Source organism: Convolutriloba macropyga, chromosome 10 (genome assembly GCF_964194025.1).
Source record: "Convolutriloba macropyga chromosome 10, txConMacr16.3, whole genome shotgun sequence".
Lineage (NCBI taxonomy): Eukaryota > Metazoa > Xenacoelomorpha > Acoela > Convolutidae > Convolutriloba > Convolutriloba macropyga.
Genome location: NC_134477.1, coordinates 61,222,544 through 61,247,628, shown reverse-complemented (window position 1 = coordinate 61,247,628; position 25,085 = coordinate 61,222,544). Strand labels below are relative to the sequence as shown.

General features: G+C 30.7%; 1 protein-coding gene across 1 annotated transcript in view; it reads right to left on the bottom strand.

The window, feature by feature from the left end:
* Positions 1 to 25,085, bottom strand: part of LOC142348110 (uncharacterized) — a 45,042-nt gene that overhangs the window by 4,994 nt on the left and 14,963 nt on the right. Inside the window, exon 5 of the mRNA XM_075399277.1 lies at positions 3,242 to 3,390. Within this exon, the coding sequence (XP_075255392.1) occupies positions 3,242 to 3,390 (149 nt within the window). The remainder of the gene's footprint in view (positions 1 to 3,241; positions 3,391 to 25,085) is intronic.

The following is a 25,085-nucleotide window of genomic DNA, read 5'->3' as shown; positions in this document are numbered from 1 at the left end:
CTGATTTTGTTCAGGTTCAACATCTTTTTTGCAGATGTGAAGTTTGATCCATTGTCAGAAATGCTTACTTCGGGATATCCTCGTCGGGATACAAATCTTCTGATAGCTAGTAGACAACTATCTGTGTCCATTGTCTGACAAATCTCTAGATGCACAGCTCTAGTGACCAGAGAGGTGAAAAGACAAACATACTGTTTTTCCAATTTGCGATTTCGGTGCTCAATGTAAAAGGGTCCGAAAAATTCTAACCCAACATTTAGAAAAAGATAATGTTTTTCTGCTTCTGCGAACCGGAAACTGGGGAGGTCGGTCATTAAGGGTGTAATATTTTGTGCTCTCCATCCTCGGCTAACGAAGCATGGTTTGCTTAGTTGTTTCAAAAATCGTCGTAGTCCTGTAATGATGAAATCTCTCTGCATGTGTGCTCGGACAAACTCTGATCCAAGACGTCTACAGTTGTTGTGGGCTTGCTCAATTATTAGTTTAGTAACATAATTCTTACAATCAAGAATAATTGGATGTTTCTTGCTGTAGGGTATTTTAGCGTGCCTCAATCTGCCTCTTGCGCGTATTAAACTATCTTTGTCCAGAAGGGAGTGAACTGTAATGACTTGTCTTTTTTGTCTAGTTCAATTGCCCGTTCAAGATTTCTTATGCTTTCAGAAAAAGTTTTATGCTGTGATTGTCTCAATAGATGGAGTCGTGCGTCTTCATAACTCTTTGTGACAGATCGTTTTCGGAAGATATTGACTGCTTTCATCATTGTTTCGGTTCGTCGCACAAATTTATTCAAATTTATTCCAACTGGAGATATCGTTAATATCAATAACTGTATCTGTAATTTCTGCGCGTAAAATGTTCGTCGCTATAAATTGCTGGTCTCTTTGCTGAAAATTTGTAACAGTTTTTTCTAGGAGAAATTTTGGCGCTGATAGCCATTTTTTTAAGTCTGTTAAGAATAGTCCTCTTGTTCCGTGATCTGCAGGGTTGATTTTACCAGGTACAAAATTCCATTGTTCTGACTGAGAGTTTGCTAAAATTTTTGCAATTCTATTTGCTACAAAAGCTTTTGGTGGTTTGTCGGTTAAATCCGACCTAAAGTGGCCATACTGTCTGTCCAGAATTGAATTTTGTCAAATTGTACTGCCATTTCGCTTAAAACAAAGGAAGCAAGTTCTGCTCCCATAGCTGCTGCTTCAAGTTCTAACTTGGGGATGGTTGTTGTTTTAATGGGTGCAACTCTTGCTTTGCCAACAACATATTGAGTTGTTATTTCTTCTGCGCTGCTTGATCTGATGTATATTGTCGCTGCTATTGCTGTACTTGATGCATCGCAAAATATATGAAGTTCACGCTTAGCATCTGGATTGGGGATCAGATATCTGCTTATAGAAATTTCTGGCATTCGCTCAAATTCGTCGATCCATTGCTGTAAGTTGTGTTGGAACGCTCTTGGAATCTGATTATTCCAGTTGTTACATTGGTTCACTATTGATTGAAGAATGCATCGTACTCTAATAGAAAACGGCCTGATGACTCCAAGGAGATCGAACAATGATGCGGCGAGTGACAACAATGGACGTTGTTGCATGCTTTTGACATCCAGTTTTAAGTCCGGTCTTTTGAAGAAGAAAATATCTTCCTTTGCATTCCACATTACATTGCTCTGTCATTTTGTCTGCATTTTCTCCATTTATTTTCATGACGGTGTTTGGTCAGTACTAAAAAACTTTGTAAGCTAAAAGCCACCTTTTTGTAACGTATCCTTTACTTCTGTTGTTGTGATTGCTGCGTTTTCGGTTTTCTTGAAACTTTGAAGGTAATCACCTATGTAGAAATTGTTTTTTATGGCTGAGTAGGCTTCAGAATTACTTAATTTGTTATCTACCGCACATCTGTGGAGTATGTATATAGCACCTGAAGGTGAACAAGTTGCACCGAATTTTAGTCTCTTGTATTTGTAAAGTTTTTCTTCTCCATCCTTGTTCCACAAAAATCTGAGTGCGTCTTGATCTTCAAGTCGTATGGCAACTTGCATGAACATGGCTTCAATATCACCGGTTACTACAATTGTGTACTGCCGAAATCTCAGAAGAAGTCCAACAAGGCTGCATAGTAGATCTGGTCCGGTCAAAAGAGCTTTGTTAAGTGATTGTCCTATGTATACTGAAGCTGCATTGGTGACCTTTTTTAACGACAAACACATTGAAAGCAACCAAACTTCTGAAATTGAAACCCTGAACAATAAAATTTTATTAAAATCAGGGAGTACTTTAAAAAATTTTTCTTCTCAATACCATTTATAATGTTCTCAAAACTCAAAATGTTTGCTGTATTTTAGATGCCTTTAGAAAGGAGCCGTCACTTAGCGACAGTAACGAAGATTAAGGATAAAGAAAAGAAGATAAAGATTTTTAAAAAAGCAGAATGAAAGGAAAATAGATAAGTACAAAAAAATGTGTTACAAGAAATGAAGTCGACAGAAAATTGCATCTCAGCAACCAAATAGTCTTAATTTCAATTTGAAATTGGAACGAAGAACAAAATTAACAACACAAAATCAAAGGGTCTTCATCCGAAGTGACACCTATATAATTGCATACCTATAAAATACCTACTAATATCAAATTTATATACTAATATCATATTTATATACCTGGTATCTAATATAAGGAAACTTTGTCCACAGTCCTTATAAAAAAAGCATTACACTTGTTCAATTTGCTAAAGAGTATTCCATATTTCGAGAGATTATTCCTCAGTGATTTTTTTTAGTTGCTTTTACATTGTTTTCAGCTCTGCAGTAGAGAGTTTTCATACACAAACGCACATTAAAGAAAAATAGGACAGTCGAAAATTGTTTTTATCGTAGTTTATTATCATTGTTTCCAATTTTGATTATAATTGGAATTGTGCGCAAATCGTACACGTTTTATTCAAATTCACTGCAAATCTTACATCTTTTAGCACTTTTTAGCGGTGACACCTCGACCCCGGCTGATATCAGCACATGCTCAAAAATAGGCATAACGGACAAATTCGACGGATATTTCCAATTTTGAATAAAATCAGAATTAGTTTTACTTACTGTCACTGCTTTTCATACAAGTGCTTAAAACTCTAATCTAAATGCATGGTTGAAAAAAACAGTGACGTTTTCGGGTAACTTTACGAGATAAAACGTCCTGTTGGCAACGAAATGATAGATCCAAAAAATTGACTGAACTTAGTTATTAAGTACCTTCGGGGTATGCCTCTGAGAATGAGAACCAGTTGATGACTTTGTATATTGGCATGATGAGACTGAAGAATCTGGCATAGTCCACGTCCTCAACGTCTCTCACTGCCTGCCTGCTGTGGATGTATACTCCCATGTAACAAAAGACTGCACTGAAAACAAATAGATTGCAATTTTACAAATTGAGGATTAATAGGATTTATTTCCCCACAGAAACATGCAGAAGAATAAGAAGAAAAAATATTGTTTTAATGCTTTCAGGCCCCAAATAAGGAGAAGAAAAGACGTGCTTGAATTCATTTGTTCGAATGCCTCAATTCTTCAAATCATTCCCTCAATTCCGCATTGCATATTTTTGATTGACGCGTTCATGATATTGTCCTCTTTGAGGCTTTTTAGGGAATGTTCGGATCTAAGCTAGCTCAAATACTGTGAAAATACACCTGTACTGAATTCAAATCACCATCTCTTAATTGCAAGCTTATAGAGCTAGCCAGCACACCAATGGGTCTTAACTCTCGAACCTGGGAATCTCATATAATCTCTATTATCATGTCATTTTTACTCTCTTTTTCAGTTTGTTCATCTCCTACTTTGAACAAGTAGAGCTGCTTGTCAAGCTATGTCAAACTTATCTTATGCACAATTTACATTAAGTTGTTCTGTCTCAATCATCTAGCAGGAAAAGAATGCTAGTGACCGTTGTTGATAATGCCACAAAAAGCATGAAAACAATAATCAAACAAATTGCAGCGATTTCTTCAAAAATGTTTTCAAAATTTGTTCACTTGATTGAAATAATGTGATGAAGTGTGTCGCTCCTGGATATAGAAAAAAAACAAATGATCTATGATAAACAAACTAAAAAGTTTTTCAAGTACCATTAAAGAAATGGTCAAAAACGGTCGAAAATGGTGAAAACCTGTCATTTCTTAGGTTTTAAAACCCCTGTAATCGGTATCTTACTAAAAATCCTTGTCGGAAACGATTATGCCTGATAAGAACGAAAACACCAGCCGGGGTTATATTGGGGATACTGTTTACCAGTTGACCAACTACTGAATATTATTGGGAATAGTTCCACAAATGAAGACAATTCTGACCTGAAATTGACGCAAGCTCTTGATAAATCGTGATAACTTCGTCTGTTTGGTAGGATGAATATTTTGGCCTCCCAGTTGGGGGCTGCGACCAATGATGTGCTTCCAACTCCAGAATACATACAAGCTGAAACTGAAAACTGATCAATTTAAAGAATAGAAACGGATACCCCGGGTTAAAATTTCTTTAATTTCACACAATTGTCCTCTGATCAGACCGAACCCAGACCATGGTCCAGACTATTGTGCGCTCGAACCGCTTTCCAGACCCTGTAATTTCGGTCTGGGAACACAGGGGTGTGCGCTCGACTGGGTCTGATCATAGCTCAATTTGGGTCTGGACCAAAACCTGGGAAGGAACACATATGATTTCATACTGAGCATACTTGTTTTCTTAGTACGATCCTTTTATGAAACCAAAAAAATCGATAAATATGATCCTTGTATGACTACCAAGAAATCTTATATGATTAGACTATAAAACTAAATGTATCATATATGACGTAGTATGGCTACAAAGAATAATATATAGTGTGAAATCAAAGAAAGTTGTATAATCAGTGGACTCTGGATTTGGTTTGTTCTGTTTCTGTTATGTGAGTTGAAGCAAAATTTCTCCTGAATAGGTTTGGTGGGTTGGTTGAACAGATTATTTACATAGTTTTGATATTAAAAAAGTACAAAAATTGATTAATCAGTTTTAAATCTTTGCCCTTACCTGAAAAGAGGGCTAATAAATTGACCAAAGAGATCATTTTGCCCACTTGAGTTTGAGAACAAACAGGAGATAATTGTTTGTTTACAAAACAAGTGTTTAATTGTTCACAGTTAAGATCGATGATGTTTTATTGAGCTAGGAATAAATAAATCGCAGTAACTAAATTTGATCTCTCTTTCACCCAATTAATTCATCAGCTCCAAAGTGGATTCAATTATTTAATAACAAGAAATTTTCTTTATATTCACACGGATTTTTTATATTCCGAAAATCGGCACCTCCAAACTCCAAAAAATTTTACTGCCGCTAAGTTGTGGGGTAATTCCTCTGCCACCGATTTGATGTAATAATGCAGCAATGCATAAAAACTTTAGCTCATACCTTAAATTTTTTTAAGGTATGGGCCCCACTTTTACCCATGTATCCTTAAATTTAGTCGTTCTGTTTATATAAATAAAGAATTAGAAACAGTGACAACTGAATATATTGACATGATGAGACTGAAAAACCTGGCATAGTACACGTCCTCAACGTCTCTCACTGCCTGCCTGCTGACCGGGTCGAGGTTTGGCGGTGAATTTTCGTAAGAAATGCGGTGAAATGTGGTGAAAAATAATAATTTTCACCGCGTCTTTCTTACATCTTTTTGCGGTGAATGCGGTGAATCGCGGTGAATTATTTATTTTCACCGCGTTCTCATTATTCTTAAAAAAGAATCTTCCCCCACGGGTTTGAACTCTGACCTCCAGCAAGTAGTGGATAAAACAAGGGATTCAACCACCATTAAAATTTGTCCCTTTCTCCTAACGCTAATCGCGCATGTCGAATCAGGCCAAATTTTACTGTTTGTTGAATCCCTTGTTTTATCCACTACTATATATTAGCTCTATATTCACTTCTTTTATATTTTAAATCTATCATTTCTTGTCTCACTTAGTGCAAACCACTAGTACAGAGTTAAGCTGGCAATTAACTATTATCAGACGGATAGTTTGGGTTCTATCCCCACCGACTCCGGTGGACATCCCCGGATTCTAGTATAAAACTAATCAATGAAACTGCTTCGCAGATGAGACCGTGTAAAAAGCACGTAAAACCAACTTGCGAAAAAACTTGAACAAAAATTGAAAGAAATTTTAAAATAACAAAAATTTTCATATATCCCCTAATCAATATTTAATCAATTTAAAAATAAACCTTTCTGTCTCACTTGGTGTAGTGGTTAAATCATCGAATCTAGTTAAGTTGCTTTAGCAAACGGAAGGTTTGGGGTTCCTTCCTCACTGACTCCAGTGAACGTCCCCCGACTCTAATGAATTACTATGAAACTAAGTGAGATAAAAAAAACCAAATTCACAGTTCTTAAAAAGGATAATCCCTGCTGTGAGACTATATATGGGACACACTGTGATGGGTATACAGTCAAAAACACTGAGATCGGTGAAAACACAGTGATTAGTGTTTTTCTATGTCTTCTTGAATATTATACTTATAAACATGCTCTCTGAACTGATTTCTAGTGTGACCATAACTATATCTATGAATATAAATACATAGTCTACATTTCCTATTTCTAAATCTATATAATGATATATGTTTATAAACATTACACATACTACACGTTAGATATTGATCAGGATCAGAATAATGATATCCCAAATGTTCTATATAATCTTTAACCTTAACCATAATTTTACATACATAACAAGAATATTCTAATTCTTTACAATTTTTACAACATTCTTTCCAAGGTTTATTTATACACTTATTGCATTTCAATTTAATTTTTCGAAAAACTTTTTTTTGATTATTTCCCTAAAAGAATACATCATGTCTCAATCAACTAATACTAGTGTCATAAACTTCTGCGATGTCTGTAATCTATCCTTTGAATCCAAGAAGGCTCTATACAGGCATCAATCATACGATCTCAAACATAAGGAACTTTTGGAGAAAATGTTTGAGTCCGAAGAAGAGGAAAGCTCGGAGAGGGTGTATAATTTGGATGAAGATGATTATATTATTAAAACTAAACCAGCCACCAAACCTAAAACTAAAACTGAAGAGGATATCTACACCAGAATTAAGTATGAATGTAAAGAATGTCATGAAGAATTTAGAAGTAAAGTAGCTCTAACTACTCATTCATACAGTCACAATCGCATGTATCTAGAAAACACAGAAGACTTCGATATAAACTCAAGTCAGAACATGAGAGAATTTTATACTACTGATAAAGGTGGGAATTTCATTGAAGATATAGATGAAGCAACTAATTACTCTTTAGAAGGAATTAAAAACTGTTACCAGTTTCGTAAAGTTAAGAGTTTTAAATATAAGATCACGGCTGAATGTGATTATAAGAAGAGAACCAAAGAAGAAGTTAAAACTACTAAAATATTTTTTGTTACTGATTATATTAATAATAATGCAATATATGAACATGGTGACTTCAATCGGTGGCTAGATTTCGAAAAGGAGATATATATGAAATTTATGATTATGATTTTGAGTTTCTTGGAATAAGAAGTATTCAGTTAAACATTTAACCAACTAAAGCATCTATTGGTAGTTATATAGATTTACCTCCAGATCTCAAAAACTCTAAATTGATATTAAATATACGTAGTTTTAAATACAATTGCTTACAACTAACTATAACTGCTTGGCTGCATCCCGCCCCACACCATGCAACTCAAGAAATTAAATATGTAGATAAACTAATTGAACCAAGACAACAACATGAAGATGATTCTGCTTATATAATAAGAATACAGAAATTGTATAATATTAATATTTGGGTATACACACCTTGTGGTATTGGTAAAATAGAATTGTTTAAACAAGTGGATGATTTTAACAAAGATAGAAAAAATGTAAGAATACTAGTTTGGAGTAATGGTCAAATAGAACACTGTGCCCTAATAAAAAAATATAGAAACCTTGTTAGAACGACCAAATAAAAACAACATTAAATATTATTATTGTGTTAGGTGTACCTATTGGTTTAACTCACAAATTAAATATGATAAACACGAATGCAGCACCTCATTCAAACCAGAGATTGTTTGTCCTAAGAAAAAACATGTTACTTTTGTAAATGAACACAAACGTCAGAATATAAAAAATTTTATAACTGCCGATATAGAATGTTGCATTGTTGATCCACGAAGCGGTTTCACCGATGTCACAACTAATGATTGTAAATATGTAATAGCTGAACATATTCCAATAGCTGTGGGTTACACCTGGCAAGGTAACTTCAAACACTACTTCGGTCTAGGCTGCATCAAAAGATTTGCTAGAGATCTATTAGAAATAGAAACTGAGAATAATTTCAAACATAAAGAATAGATGATATTCACAGAAGAAGATAAATTATATCATGAAACTAATAACATTTGTCAAATCTGCAGTAAAACATGTATTAATAAAGTAAGAGATCATTATCATGAAACTGGTAAATATAGAGGACGAGCATGTAAAATATGTAATCTAAGATACAAACAACAAAACTTCATTCCGGTAATATTCCATAATGGCTCTGGCTATGATTTCAATCTGCTATACAGTGAACTCTTCAAACAGAATAATGATAAAGGAAAAGTAGATAACATACAACTAGCTGCTGGCAAGTCTCAGATGCTTAGCATTGGTTGTCTCAAATTCTTAGACAGTTATAACTTCTTAGCTATGCCTCTAGATCAAATGGCAAAGATATACGGATGTAAAACTTAAACAATATATCCATATGAATACTTTGGTTTGGATGATTATGACAGCAAAGCTGCCAATGGTAGCAAAGCTATCTACCAAGAAGTTATAGGTAATCTGAAAATAGAAGACTTTAAATCCTCTCTACATAATAAATTACCAACACAAGAAGAAGTAGATAACTTTAATAATGAAAACAGTAATAAAACTGGTAAAGATCTAACTATAGAGTATTTACAAAATGATGTTGAAATATTAGATTATTGCATGAATGAATATGTTAAACTAAGTATGAAGGAATTCAAGCTCAATCCACTACATTACGTTAGTCTCCCGGGCTATAGTTTTGATTGTTGGTTAATGTCAAGCGGTGTAACATTAGATACATTACAAGATAAACAAATGCTAGATGATTTTGTTGCAGCAAAGCGAGGTGGTATAGGCGAAATAATGGGTGATAGATATATATATATATATATATATATATATAATCAGGGAACCTGCTTCGCAGATAGTAATACTAATACTAATGCTAATATTAATGATATTACTAATACTAATACTAATACTAATACTAATACTAATACTGATACTAATACTAATACTACTACTAATACTAATACTAATACTAATACTAATACTAATACTAATACTAATACTAATACTAATACTAATACTAATACTAATACTAATACTAATACTAATACTAATACTAATGCTAATACTAATACTAATACTAATACTAATACTAATACTAATACTAATACTAATACTAATACTAATACTAATACTAATACTAATACTAATACTAATACTAATACTAATACTAATACTAATACTAATACTAATACTAATACTAATACTAATACTAATACTAATACTAATACTAATACTAATACTAATACTAATACTAATACTAATACTAATACTAATACTACTACTAATACTAATACTAATACTAGAACTAATTCTAATACTAATCAGGGAACCTGCTTCGCAGATACTAATGATAAAGTTATTAATAGAAATATATGGTACATAGATGCAAACAGCCTATATGGTTATGCAATGATGCAAAAGTTACCTTAGAAGGATTTTGAGTTTATTACTACAACTACTACTCTAGATCCGCGAACGGACTTCGTCCGTGGCAAGCCAAGTGGCTTCCTCGATTTAATATTGAATACTCCAGATGATAGTGATCATGATTACTATATAGTTTGTGATATTGATTATACTAACGAATGTAAAGAGAGAACAGAACAGTTAGCACTAATGCCTAATATAAGAAGATAAATGATAATGAATTGGGATGCAGAGAAAGAGAGAAAAGTAAAGCAAGATCAGGGAAACTGCTTCATAGATCAGAGAAATTAATCTTAGACCAAAACAACAAAACAGAATATATGGTTCATTATAGGATGTTAAAGTTCTATGTTAAGATGGGAGTATAAGTAACAAAAATACATAGAGCAATTAAATTTAAACAAGATTATATATGTAGCGATTATATACAAAACAATACAAATAAAAGAGCAACAGCTAAAACTGAAGCAGAAAAGGATGTAAGGAAATTAATGAACAACTCATTATATGGAAGAATGTGCATGAATCCTCTACACTTCTTTCAAAGCAAGTTCTTGCATGATGAAGAAAAGATAATGAAAAGTGTAAGTAAACCAACATTTAAGAATATAAATAGATATAGAGATTATAGCCAAAAGAAAAAAATAGAATATGATTCTGCAGTATATGTAGGTGCTACTATCTTAGAATTAAGTAAATTACACATGTATGATGTATTCTATAATATTCTACAACCATCCCTCAAAGATCTAACACTTCACTATATGGATACGGACAGTTTCGTATTAAGTTATAGTGAAGGTAAAGTTAGTGATGAGCATATGGACTTAAGTAATCTAGACATACCTATAAAAACTAATAATAAAGTCCCCGGCAAGTTTAAGCACGAGCTGGGAAGTAGGATTATTGAGGAATTTATAGCATTGTCCCCCAAAACATATAGCTTCAAAAATTATCCTAAAAACAATAAAGAAAAAGGAATAAAGAAGCATAATAATGCTAGGCACATAGATTATTATGATGCATTAATGAATAATACACAGAGAACAGTAGATGAATGTAGAATACAAAAAGTTGGTGATAACATGACAACAACAAAAACAAGTAAGATTAGTCTAAACACATTTGATGATAAAAGATTTTATGTAAATAATATTAAAAGCTATCCTCATGATGAGAATCTATATCTATTCAAAAGAGATTTGATAAAAATGATCCACCAAGCATCAGTGAACGAGCAAAGCTCGCGGTTTACCAAACTGCTTCGCAGATCATTAGATGGAGACAAAGACCTAATGGTTAATAATATTCTAGAACTAACCATTAATGATGATAGAAAGTTAATTGAAGTTGCTATTATATTATATAATGAGCTTTGCTAATTTTTATAACAAATAATTATAGACCTAATTCATTCATTACATCCATAGGGTTGGTAGTTAGTATATTATAAATCCTTATTTGAGCCATATTTTTTTCCATAGTGTCTCCCATGATTGTATTCTTATGTAGTGTAGCTCCAGCTATTATATTTTTATTATATTCTAGAAATTTTATTATCTTCCCAGCCACATCTACATATTTAGAATAAGTTGAAATTATTAAATCATCATGATTTGGTTCCTTAATATGATCAATAAACTCATCAGTAGTATTTTAACGTCTTTTACAAGCTAAACATCTTTTTAGATTAAGAGAGAGGCTGTTTTCATTATCCGTTTTTTACTCTTATTATAATTTTTCAATACATATAAAATGACTAAACTAGATAAACTTATAGAATTAAACAATCTAGAAAAACAAAACAGAAGAAATAGATTAGAAGATAAATTAAAACAACAAGAATATTATGGTGAAATAGAAGAGTTATTTGATCCTCTAAACAAAACTATCAGTGAAAACAATGAACGGAATCTAGCATTAAGTGAACAAACATTAAGAGCAATAGATTGGCAAAATCAAGAGTTAGATAAACAAACTAAGATGATTGGTGAAACTGCTTCGCAGATCGAGCAAGCTGGTTCCCAGTTTAATGAAACTGCTTCCAAGATGGGTGAAACTGCTTCGCAGATTGGTGAAACGTTAAAGGGGACCATAAAGCAAACTCAAGATATAGCACCAATTTATGTTGATACAAAAACAGCCAAACTTCTTCATGACATGGGGGCTCAAACTAATCCTCAATTAAAATTAGAACTCGTAGATTTACCTGGTAGGAGATATAAAACGAATGGTGTTGATATAACTCTAGAGCAGGGTGCATTTTTAGTTAGGGATAATGTATATGAGTTTTCAGAAGGATTTACTGATTTTCTTACTAAAACAAATGTAACATATGATGATAAGGTTGAGGAAGATGAAAACAAAATTAAAAGGTTTTTAAAGGATATTAGATATGATTAAGGAAAAGGGGATAAGAAAAGCGATAGATATAGAACAATAAAACGTATAATGGAGGTAAGAGATGATATATTTGCCAGGGGATTAAATGACAACCCAAATAATTTAGTAGAAAGACTAGAATTATTAATACTAGAAACAAAAGCTGTTCATGATGGATTATATGATGAAATGCGAGATATATCTAAGCAACAATTATCTATGAATATTATTAATCAAGACCAACTAGATAATTTTGTTTTTAACTATGGTAAATGAATGATGGAAAAACAACAACAACAATTACTAGCTAAAGAAGTATTCAGTCCTCAAATAACAAAGTTTAAAAGACAAAGAATAATACCACTATATAAAGATGAAACATGGTCAGCTGATTTAATTGATAAGTCATCTCTAAGTAAATACAATAATAATTATAAGTTTATACTAACAGTTATAGATATATTCACAAAATATGCATGGGCTATTCCTTTAAAGAATAAAGCTGGTTTATCTATAACTAATGGTTTTAAAACAATCCTATCAGAAGGACGAAAACCAGAAAAATTATGGGTAGATAGAGGTAGTGAGTTTTACAATAAAACATTTAAATCTTTACTTAAAGAATATGGGACCGGCAAAGCCGCTTCAGGGATAGAGCTATACTCTACTTATAGTGATTTAAAGGCTGTGTTTATATAGAGATTTAATAGAACATTATTACACATAATAAATAAACCAATGTTCATCAATGGCGATGGTAATTGGGTAAATATATTAAATGATGCTGTTGTAACATATAACAATAACATTCACTCATCAATTAATATGACACCAGTTGATGCTTCTAATAATCCTGATAAAGTTAAATACATTTTTAGTTTTAAGAATATTAAACCTAAACTTAACGTTGGTGATTATGTAAGAAATGTAGATAAACGTAATATCTTCTCTACAGGTTGCACTTCTAATTGTAATAGAGAACTGTTTAAAATGAATGAAGTTCTGAAAACACATCCACCAACATATAAAATAGAAAATATTAATGAAGAGATAATAGAAGGCAAATATTATGAACAGGAACTATTGAAATCTGAGTTTGACTTTGAATCTAATAGAAAAGTTTTAGAATCATTAAATATATTTCTTAAAATAAATAATGACAAGAAACAGATTCAATCAAGCGAAACGTCATATAGGGAATGGAAACAACTTAACATTAAGTAAGGCTCGTGGGTTATTCCTAGAAGATAATGATAATATTGATATGAAGGATACCTATAAAATTACAAACGTTCATCCTCCTAGAGATGAAAAAGATGTTGTTAATAAAGAGTATTGTGACAATAACTTATTATCTTCTTCTAATAAAATAGACATTTTAAGTAAAAACATAACCGAACTAAGAAAGGGTGACTTTGATAAAGTTACAACTAAAACATTACAACTAAATGAAACACAAGTTAATGAAGAACTAATTAATGAGTTTATTGAATCCACAAATGAAGTCAGAAATACTGTTAAGTTTTGTAATAAAGTTGCTACAGATACTATCTCCAAATATAATCAATTAAAGCAAGAATTTGATAATAATAAGAATAATCAGAATATAGCTTACATACACTTAGAGGAAATGTTTACTAACGGTCTGAGAGAAATGAAAGAATATAATAAATCTCTTAGAGGTGTTATAGTACAATATATATAGTTGTTATACTTTTACAAAGTAAGTTACTTGATAATATAGAGAAAGACAGACTTGAGATGCATTATAGTTTTAATCAAGAAGATATAATGAAAGAAATAGAAAGAATTTTTTCTAATGAAAATAAGCAAAGCAATGACCAATCCAACAGCCCCGAGTGAGAGATTACTATATCCAGATTTGTCATCAGTATCAGAAAGATTGATAAACGAAAAGATTCAAGCTAATAATAAATTTAACAACAATATTAACATTATAAAAGATATTAGAAATTATTATGAAACTGAAACTAATAACTATAATAAGAAGTTAAGTAGATATAAGAATTATATTAACATAGCTGAGATAACAGAAATAGTATTATCATCAATAGAAACAACTGCAACAACAACATCAGTTTCATTAACAGATATAGGATTAGCTTATTCTATACCAACAGCTTTTGCTACAGCAACTGTTTGTGGTTCATTATTAAAAACAATTAATACTAAAATTAGAAATAAAATTATAAAGTATTCACAAAGGTATATTTTAAGTAAACAGTTTAGTGATAAGTTTAATAAACTATATACTAAATCAATGAAAGATAATAAAATAGATAATGATGAGTATAATGAATTTGTTAAGTTATATGAGGATTATAAGAAAAATAAGAAAAACAAGCTGAGTATTTTTTTAGATTGAAAATATTGGTGCTTAGTAATAACAATGTTTTTAGTAATAATAATATTAGTATTAATATTTATCGATAATCATAAATATATTATAATCATAATCTTAGTTATAATCATAATCATAAATATAAAATAATCATAATCATAAACATAAATATAAACATAATATAATCATAAACATAATCATAATCAAATAATTATCCTTTCTTTGTACCTAAGTATAAACCTCTACCTTTTTTTATCACCTTTATACCTTCACCAGTAGTTGCAAAACTAATTAAATCAGGTGTAGCCGCTAGAGCTGCTTTAGGGTTTCTAGATGCAGCTGCACTTACTATTTTACTTGCTGTTTCTAATGCTCTTACTGGATTATTAGCAACTTTCTTTCCAAAATTAACCGTATTTTTACCAACACTTTTAAAGAAATCTTTAAGTCCTTCTGCTTCTATTGTTGCATCAGATACTGTCATTGATTTATTCCTTCTACATAAAACACAATTACCTTTTAACATTTTAGTACCTTTTGAAGTGATAGCTCCTCTTATATTAACAGTACCACTCTAATGTCTACCTCCAACACAATATGAATTAGTTTTGAACTTATTTAAAAGACTCATTTGTATATATAAAAAATAATGGAGGTTAAAAAGTATTATCCCTTTGTTATTATTAAGCCTAAACCCAAGCCTGAGCCTAAGCCCAAAGTTAAGCTTGAAGCTAGAGGCTTGGCTCTAGTGAATAAAAAGAAATTAGACATTATTTATGCTAATGGTTTTGTTAATACTAATAAGAAATAGTTGGGTATTAACAAGAGTAACAATTAGAGCTGACTAGCTATGACTATAAGTGTAAGTATATGGTTATGTATATTATTATAACAATAAATATATTATACTATAATTATAAATTATCGCTGGAGTTGTATCTAAATTTATAATTATCGCTAGAGTTATATCTAAATTATAATTATATCTATGACTTAAATTCTATCTATGATATTATATCAACCATCTTATTACCATCACTACTAACAGTAATAACCTTTCTAGTTAATACTAATGCATGACATATAACATTTGCAACTGCAGCACTAAATTTAAAATTAAGTTGTATTGGTTGTGGACCTATATGATCCCTTTGATATCTAGTATCAAATACATATATTCTATAACTGCTTTTGAATGTTCTATGATTTATATATGGTTTTATATTATATGGTAGCCTATTATAATATTTATTAAAGCTAACAATCTCTTTAAAAGCCTCATTATAATTATTGGTTCCATAGTTAATATTCATTCTATCATCGGGATAAAACTCACTACCAATCTTACAATAACATTCAGTAACATTCATTACATCAAATGTACTTGCATCATGAGTTTGCTCATTAACATTATTATTTTCAAAACCAACTATAATATATTGTGGTCTTTCCATACCACTTTCCATACCTAGATTAAACAAGAAGTTAGTAGCATCGGGTACATTCTTATAAAATGTCTTCCTTTCATAATAACTAAAGTCTACATTATTCTTTTTATTTAAACCTTTTTGTACAATAATTCTATTATCATTACTAGGATCAATACTAGGTACACACCATGATATATCTCTAATTTCTATATTACCATCATTGGCAACTGCACCAGGATTAGCATTAACTCTATATAGAGCTCTATCATTATTATTTCTTTTTAATAATAGTTTAAATCCTAAACCATATATAATCTTTTCTAAATCATTTATGAAACCAAATAGATCACTCATCTTAATCATCATATACATATGACCTCGTTGTGCAGCAATATGGTCACCTTTAAGTTGACTATCTCTATTGCCCTGATTTCTAACAAAACCACTCTCATATTCATCATCAGTTTTAGTCAATAACTTATACATCAATAGATTAGGATGACAATGATCTATATATTCAATAGTCCTACCACCACTAGTTTCAAGCCTAATTGAACTAAACAATGCCATCATACCAAAATTAACTAATCTGATATTAGCATCATTAGCAACTACACCACCAGCATCATCTGATACAACAAACTCTATCTCTAGATATGAATCATGTATATTTAAGTGATTCTCTTCTCTGTTGAGTATGATATTAATATTGGTATTAACCGTATTCATTGTTGCTAGATTATTAGGTTTATATTTTATAATCTTACTTTTATGTATATCATTATTATAACCATAAGTTTTATCCAAATTGAAATCCATTTTTATTAGATAAAAAATGACAGACAACTTGATTTTATATGAACTACAAAATATACACGAAGCTTTAACTAAAACTAAAGAAGAGCATACACTTAACTTTAGAATGATAAAACCAACAGTAAAGTTTAACTTTAGTGAACCTATACTTAATACAACAAAATTAGTTTTAATTAGATTATCTGTTTATAATTCGATTCGGTGTTTAATGTGAATAGGAGAAGTAATCAATTCTTATATGCTAGTACTGATATAGAAGATGATGAAGCTTTACCTCAGGCTCTTAGCTCTGACCCTAACCTTAACCCTATCTCTACCTCAAGCCCAAACGTTACATCTATACTTAATCATAATTATAAAGGAATCCCATTGCTATATTCAACTATTACACCGGGAGCATATGAGTTAACCGACATAGCAGAATTAATAAAAGAAGAAACTGATGGTAATGTTATGATAGAACCTGACAAGAATACGATGAAATGTTTAATGGAAATAAAACAAGGAGCACTCAGCTTTGATATAGAAAACTCACTAGCCTCAATACTAGGATTTCGAAAAATAATTTATAAAAAAGGTAGATATAAATCGCAGAAAATTATTGATATTATGGGTTTTAGTACTATTAACATTCATTGCAATATTATATCTGGAGCTAAAGATAATGGTATAGATACACACATACTATATACTTTTAATCTAACAGAACCACCAGGTTACTTGATAAATATTATACCAACTAATATATTATATCAAAATGTAACTAAAGATAGAATAGAATATAAAGAATTTCATATTAAAGATGAGCATGGAAGACCTATAGACTTTAATGGTGATGTATTAAGTTTTACTTTACATCTGTGTTAACACAGCAACTTCGTTGATCTAGTTTAGTCTTTATCTTTATGACTTAACTTAAACTTAACTACAAAACTCTCCGATCCCAATTAATTCTTAGTTTTCCATTAATGTTTTTATTTTTGGTTATATCAATGACAATATAATTATAAGATTCTTTCCAAACCTTGTTACATATATTAGCAAAATCATTACAACTAAGTTCAACATTATTAAAGAAATCTTGATATATCGATGCTAGGACTTTACCTCTCTGTTCAAATAAAGTAAATAGATTACAGTTCTCTCTAACACTCTGCCTATCCAGAGAGAACAGGTTTTGATTAAGATATATCATATTACAGTTATTATGTCTACCTCTACAAAAGTATTCATTAATAATTGGTTCTTTGGCTCTAACAACATCGAATGTCATTAGTGTCTTTAAATCTTTGGGTAGCTTATCGGGAGATGGTAAATCTTTTATATCTTTAATAAATTCAACATCTGCTTTGGGGTTTATTCTTTCTATACCATGGTACTGATCGCCAGTAGGTCCAATGATGTATAGCTTATCAAAGTATATACTAGCTAGAATTAGTTTTTTCAATAAGAATGTCTTACCACATTCACTAGGACCAGATTTTATACATCTAAAGTTATCTGGGAATGCGGCTTCAGTAATTATATCATCATCATTTAACCATGAATATAGATCATTATTTATGTTTATAGAGATCGGTGAAACCGCTTCGCGGATACTGTTAGTAGGACTATGGGACTTCGTCCATGTTTCACCATTGTTATTAGGTTGAAACTTTTGATGGGACTTCGTCCATGCTTCGCCATGAGGCTTCACCAATCCGGGAACCGGTTCCACCGATGTTTCACCATGTTATTCATCCAATATATATAAAAAATTATCATTATCATTATCATTATCATTATCCTTATCATTATCATTATCATTATCATTATCATTATCATTATCATTATCATTATCATTATCATTATCATTATCATTATCATTATCATTATCATTATCATTATCATTATCATCATCATTATCATTATCATTATCATTATCATTATCATTATCATTATCATTATCATTATCATTATCATTATCATTATCATTATCATTATCTTATCATTATCATTATCATTAACATTATCTTTATCATTAACATTAACATTAACATTATCTTTATCATTAACATTATCTTTATCATTAACATTAAAATTAACATTATCTTTATCATTAAAATTACAATTTAAACAAAAACACTCATTATATATTCCTGGATATTTACATTGATTAACTAGAATATTCAAAGCACTTTTAATTCTAAATCCTCTATCAATAAGATAGATCATATATAAACAATAAGACCCACAATAAGATTCATCATACTGTTGTAATCTTTCATTGGAGCCTAGATCAACATATTCTTCTAAAAATAAAGGTGGAGTTTCTACACCAAAACTATCAAAGTAATATGTTGGACCATCGGTGTAAACGCTTCGCTGATCTTCTCTTCTTATAACTAAAACCAATGTGTACCTTCAGTTGGATGAAGATTTACAATAATGTTGAAGTTAGGATCCCTGATACTATCTGGAGTTTGATCTCTCATTACAATCTCAATTGGTGTTAGACTTACATCTTAACCTATATCTTTTATTCTGATATCACTCATAGCATTATTATCAATATTAAATTTATTATTGAATTCCTCAAAAGTTAGGATGAGCATTTTTATATATATATATATATATATATATATATATAAATTTTATATATAAAAATAGAAACAGGTAGTGCGGTTTTAATTTTTATTAATATTATTGGAATTTGTTATATAATATATGATTCAAGACCAAGTAAATATACAAAACTAGAAGAAAGCTTTGGTGGATTTATGAATAGGAGTCTAGTTAGATTTGAATATGAAAAGTCACCATTACATACTATTGTTTATGGTGGAACTGGTACAGGCAAAACATATTTTATTAGACAATATTTAAAATTATACTCAGTCCAAAATCAAGATCAAGATCAAGATCAAGATCAAGATCGAGATCAAGTTCAAGATCAAGATCAAGATCAAGTTCAAGATCTGCGAAGCAGTTTCACTGATCAAGATCAAGCTAAAATTATAGTTATAGTGTGTAAAGATGACAGAGACTGGATAGATCCAGAGTCTAATAAGTTTTATACTGGGTTTAATAAATGTGATATGAAAATGATCACAAAACATAATATGCATAAATTTCAAAATTGTGTAATAGCACTTGATGATATGGGTGATAGGTTAAATAAGGATATAGGTTATTATTTTACAGAAGGTAGACATTATAATATTCAAATGATTGTAATGTGTCATAAACCAGCTCAAATAATTAATACAGCAAGAATGAGTTGTGATACTATTTATTTAACAACTTATAATGGACCTGACCTATTTAAAAACTTTAATGAGATATATAAATGTGAACATGACTTCAATAAAATAATTAGTGAATTAAATAGTAACTATTATAATTGTACAGATGGAATGTCAGATGAACTTCGTTATGGTATAATTAAATATAATAAAAAGGAAGATATTTTTATTATTATTAGTACTAATAGAACAATGATATATGATTCAAGAGTTGGTTTCCTTGATTTAAAAGCTCTTAGTTTAAAAGATGATTTAGAAAGAGAAGATATAAATAAACTTATAGCATACATGAAACCACTAATGATTAATGCCACAGATAGAAATGTTATTAATCATGATTATTATCAGTTTTATTTTAATAAACTTCTTACTTTAAATAATATTAAAATACAGAATGATGTTCTAACTAAAGAAATGATTATGGGAATGGGAATGAAAATTTTATCAAATATTGGTGGAATTATAGGCACAGGTTTAATTATATTTAGTTATATTTATCCTGATTCAATATCAAGAAATGCTGGAACTGTAGCAATGGGAGCAAGCAAAATGTTGAGTAAAGTAAATTCATTAGTTAATGTGGGATATGGAGAAGAGTTGGAAGGTGAAAAACGAAGCAGTTTGGTAAACCATGAACAATGTTCATATACTGATCAGTGTAACTGTGACTTTGTTAATGAAGAGATGGGAATTTTGAATAGAAAGGGAGGAAGGTTTTTAAACAAACTATATATAAATAATGAAGAATTTAGAGAAGAGATTATAAATTTAGTTAAAGATAAAAAAAATTTAGACCTTGATTTGATCTTAGATAAGAGATGTAAAACTAATGCACTCAATACTTTAAGAAATAAATATTTAGCAGAGTGTATCACATCTAAAGATAATACTAAAGATTTAATTGAAATTATGGCTAAATATTATCAGAGACATTAAAGTTTACCTATTATAAATGCTTTTACAATGTTTAGAGTGTAACTATAAATGTGGAAACATTGCTGTTTTAAAATGTCATTATGAATATTTTCATAAAGATAAAACTGATACATGTATGTGTGGTAATATAATATTAAGTGGTATTTGTGCTAATGATTTTTCCCCATGGGGTTGTTCTTTAAAAAATGAATCTAATTCTAGTTCTAATTCTAATTCTAATTCTAATTCTAATTCTATTTCTAATTCTAATTCTAATTCTAATTCTAATTCTAATTCTAATTCTAATTCTAATTCTAATTCTAATTCTAATTCTAATTCTAATTCTAATTCTAATTCTATTCTAATTCTAATTCTTTTTCTTGTTCTAACCCTAGTTCTAATTCTAGTTCTAACCCTAGTTCTAGTTCTGGTTCTGGTTCTATCTATGACTATAACTCTAACTCAGATCCTAACCTTATCCCTAACTCTAACCCTAGCTCAGAAGTAATAACTAGATGTTGTAATAAGTGTAATTATATAAAACCACTAAATAATTTTGATGAGGGTAAGTATACATGTAGAAGTTGTACTTCAGCTAAAGTTAATTGTCCATATTGTACTTCTGTTGTGAGATATGATGGGATACGGGCTCATGTAAAGAAACAACATCCAGATATAGAATTGACTAGAGGATTTAGTATAAATCTGCAAAGCAGGTTCCCTGATATTACTGATCGGTGTAACCGCTTCGCGGATAAAACAATTAATCCTAGTTGGCGAAGTCCTAGAGCTGTAAGTCCTTTAGTTATTAACCAAACAGTTGAGCAGTTTCACTGATAGTTGTTCATGTAAATACTATAATTTTGTATCATTTCTTATGAATAACGGAATAAATATAGAAAAAATAAAAGAAAATATAAATTTATTGAAAAGTATAGATAATTTGAAATAAAAAGTATAAAAAATACAAAAATAACAAAAAAGAGGGAATCACTTTTTAAGAGCGTAAAAGAGCGATCTTTCCTACTGGGGATCACTCCGAATAAGAGTGAATCACTCTTTAAGAGTGAAATATAAATTTTGCTTTGATTTGATTTTTGCTTTATTTTGGTTCCCATTTTTTAATTTTTATAAAATTTAGAGCTAATATATAGTAGTGGATAAAACAAGGGATTCAACAAACAGTAAAATTTGGCCTGATTCGACATGCGCGATTAGCGTTAGGAGAAAGGGACAAATTTTGCTGGTGGTTGAATCCCTTGTTTTATCCACTACTCCAGCATGCCTTCAACTGCTTAGTCCACTGCGTCAACTGTCACTTGCAGCTCAGAGATTTCTTGTGAAATTAAATCAGATTGAGTAAACTTTGGAAATCTTACGCGGTGAATTTTTGTGAGAAATGCGGTGAATTTCGCGGTTAATTTTTGTAAGACATGCGGTGAAATGTGGTGAATTATTTTTTTCACCGCATTCATCGCTTTCACCGCATTTCTTACATTAATTTACCAATAAAAGTCGATGCGGTGAATTTTTGTATGAAATGCGGTGAATTGTGCGGTGAATTTTTGTAAGAAATGCGGTGAAATGTGGTGAATTATTTTTTTTCACCGCATTTACCGCAATCGCCGCATTTCTTACAAAAATTCACCGCATTCACCGCATTTCTTACAAAGATTTACCCAAAAACCTCGACCCGGGTGTGGATGTACACTCCCATGTAACAAAAGACTGCTCTGAAAACAAATAGATTAAAACTTTACAAATTGAGGATTAATAGATTTTATTTCTCCACAGAACCATGCGGAAGAATAAGAAGAAAAACATTGTTTTAATACTTTCAGACCCCAAATTAGTATAGAAGAAAAACAATGCTGGAAATCAGATGTTCGATGTGGTTTTATTCATATTAATATATACACAAATATATATTCGAGTATCATGTAAGAGAATCGGTAAAATCAGAATAATTAAAATCAGTAAAATCAATTCAGAGGGAAGGAATCTAAATCCCCTTCCATCTAAGCCCTAACTTATGGAAAAAATGTTGCCTACAATTTATGAAAAAAGAGGTTTAAAAAATTCGCACCTTAAGGATTTTAGCAATTGTTCTCGAAATTTTACGCCATTTCAAAACACAAAAGTTAGGTTTATGTATAAAACCATATATAAGCCATACATTTTCCACAATATTAAAAAATAAGTATATATATATATATATATATATATATATATATATATATATAAATGGTGGAAAATGTGTACACCTGAAACCATTTTTGGCTGATTATCCCAAACATGTTTAATCATGCGCGCAGAATAATATTTCCTGGCAATTAGTCCTAAAAAACTATCATTGTTTTCTGAATATAAGTAAACTTGCAGCTCCATTTGGTGGTAATATGTACTTGCAGCACATTGGTAATAAATGTAAACGTAATAAAGGATTAACTCCTATTTGGTTTATATTCGTATGAGGCGTAAAATATTGGTAGAACAGTGAAATTGTTAGGTTACTGCCACGGGTTCACAATCTTGTGATGTAACCAAACCACTTTCTTTCTTTCCTGACCTCCGCAGAGTGTGATGAAATGACCTCGTGACTTGAGGTGACACGATCACTGCTATACAATAAAGTCATCTCAAATAAACTCAGACATATTTTCCCAATCTAGGCTCAATGACATTTATATGTGAAACTGATTTTGGATTTATATCGTTAGTACGTTTGTAGTGATGAATTGTAGCGAACATTGTTTTAAACAATTTTATTACCGGAACTTTTAGGTTTAACACAAATCAGAGCTTCGTAAAGCTCTGATAAATTGCATCGTTACTTTATTTTGATTCTTTTTTTGTCAAAAATCAAGTCAGCCAATCACCACAACAGCTAGTCTGGCACAAGATTGGCTTACACAACCCATACAGTTATTACAAATTTCTTTGGTGACTATAACTGTATTTAATGGCATGTTATAAACTTCTTTGGCTAGCAATTCTCTGATTAGTTATAACTTCAGTTACTTTGGTTTGAATTAATAATCTCAGGCCTCAAAACTCATTTTAAGCACTCTAGTTTAAAAAAACCAAAAAATAAAACTACCAAAAAATATCAATTTGAAATATAAAAGATCAAATTTTAACAAACTGTTTTCGAGTTTAAGAATTTATTCCAGTTAGTAGTAACAAACCTATACACCCTAGGCCACTTTTTGGCTGATTTTACCCAAACGTGTTCGATCATGCGCGCGGATGAAAAGTTCTTGGCACTTATTCCCTTTTAGTTTCGGATTGTTGCCTGAAAATTTAATGGACTTACCTTTTTGAACAGGACATATTGGCTTGCCTCTTTAATAAGGTATATAAACACACTGTGGAGAATACTGTTTGTATACAAATGCCTAAGGGCTATAAATCCACTCTATATTTGTCATGAACACTTTTGCGTGGAAATCTGGGCTTCTATTGTGAATAAACTATATATATATATATATATATATATATATATATATATATATATATATGTATATATATATATATATATATATATATATATATATATATATAGGTATATAGGCGCAGGAGCTTCTTGTGACAATAACAGCTTTTATAGGGGATAGCTGCCCAACTCCAGCCCGGTTGGGAGTCTCAAGAAGTACTGACGAGGAGATACAAAAACCTGCGACTGCTCCGCGCAGGAGCTTCTTGTGACAATAACAGCTTTTATAGGGGATAGCTGCCCAACTCCACCCCGGTTGGGGTCTCAAGAATTATCGACGAAGAGATACAACAACCTGCGACTGCTCCGCGCAGGAGCTTCTTGTGACAATAACAGCTCTAACAGGGGATTACAATGACTTCTTTTTCTAATCGTGCATTTCTATTTTTAAAATCCAGATGTCCAGACAACACAAGTAGATGCTGAAGAAGATGCTGACGGAGAAGCAGTTTTAAACGGGTACATATATAAAACTTTAAACAATGACTTAAAACAGAATGTTGTGTCTTATATTTTTTATTAGATGTTTGTTAATAATAATTTA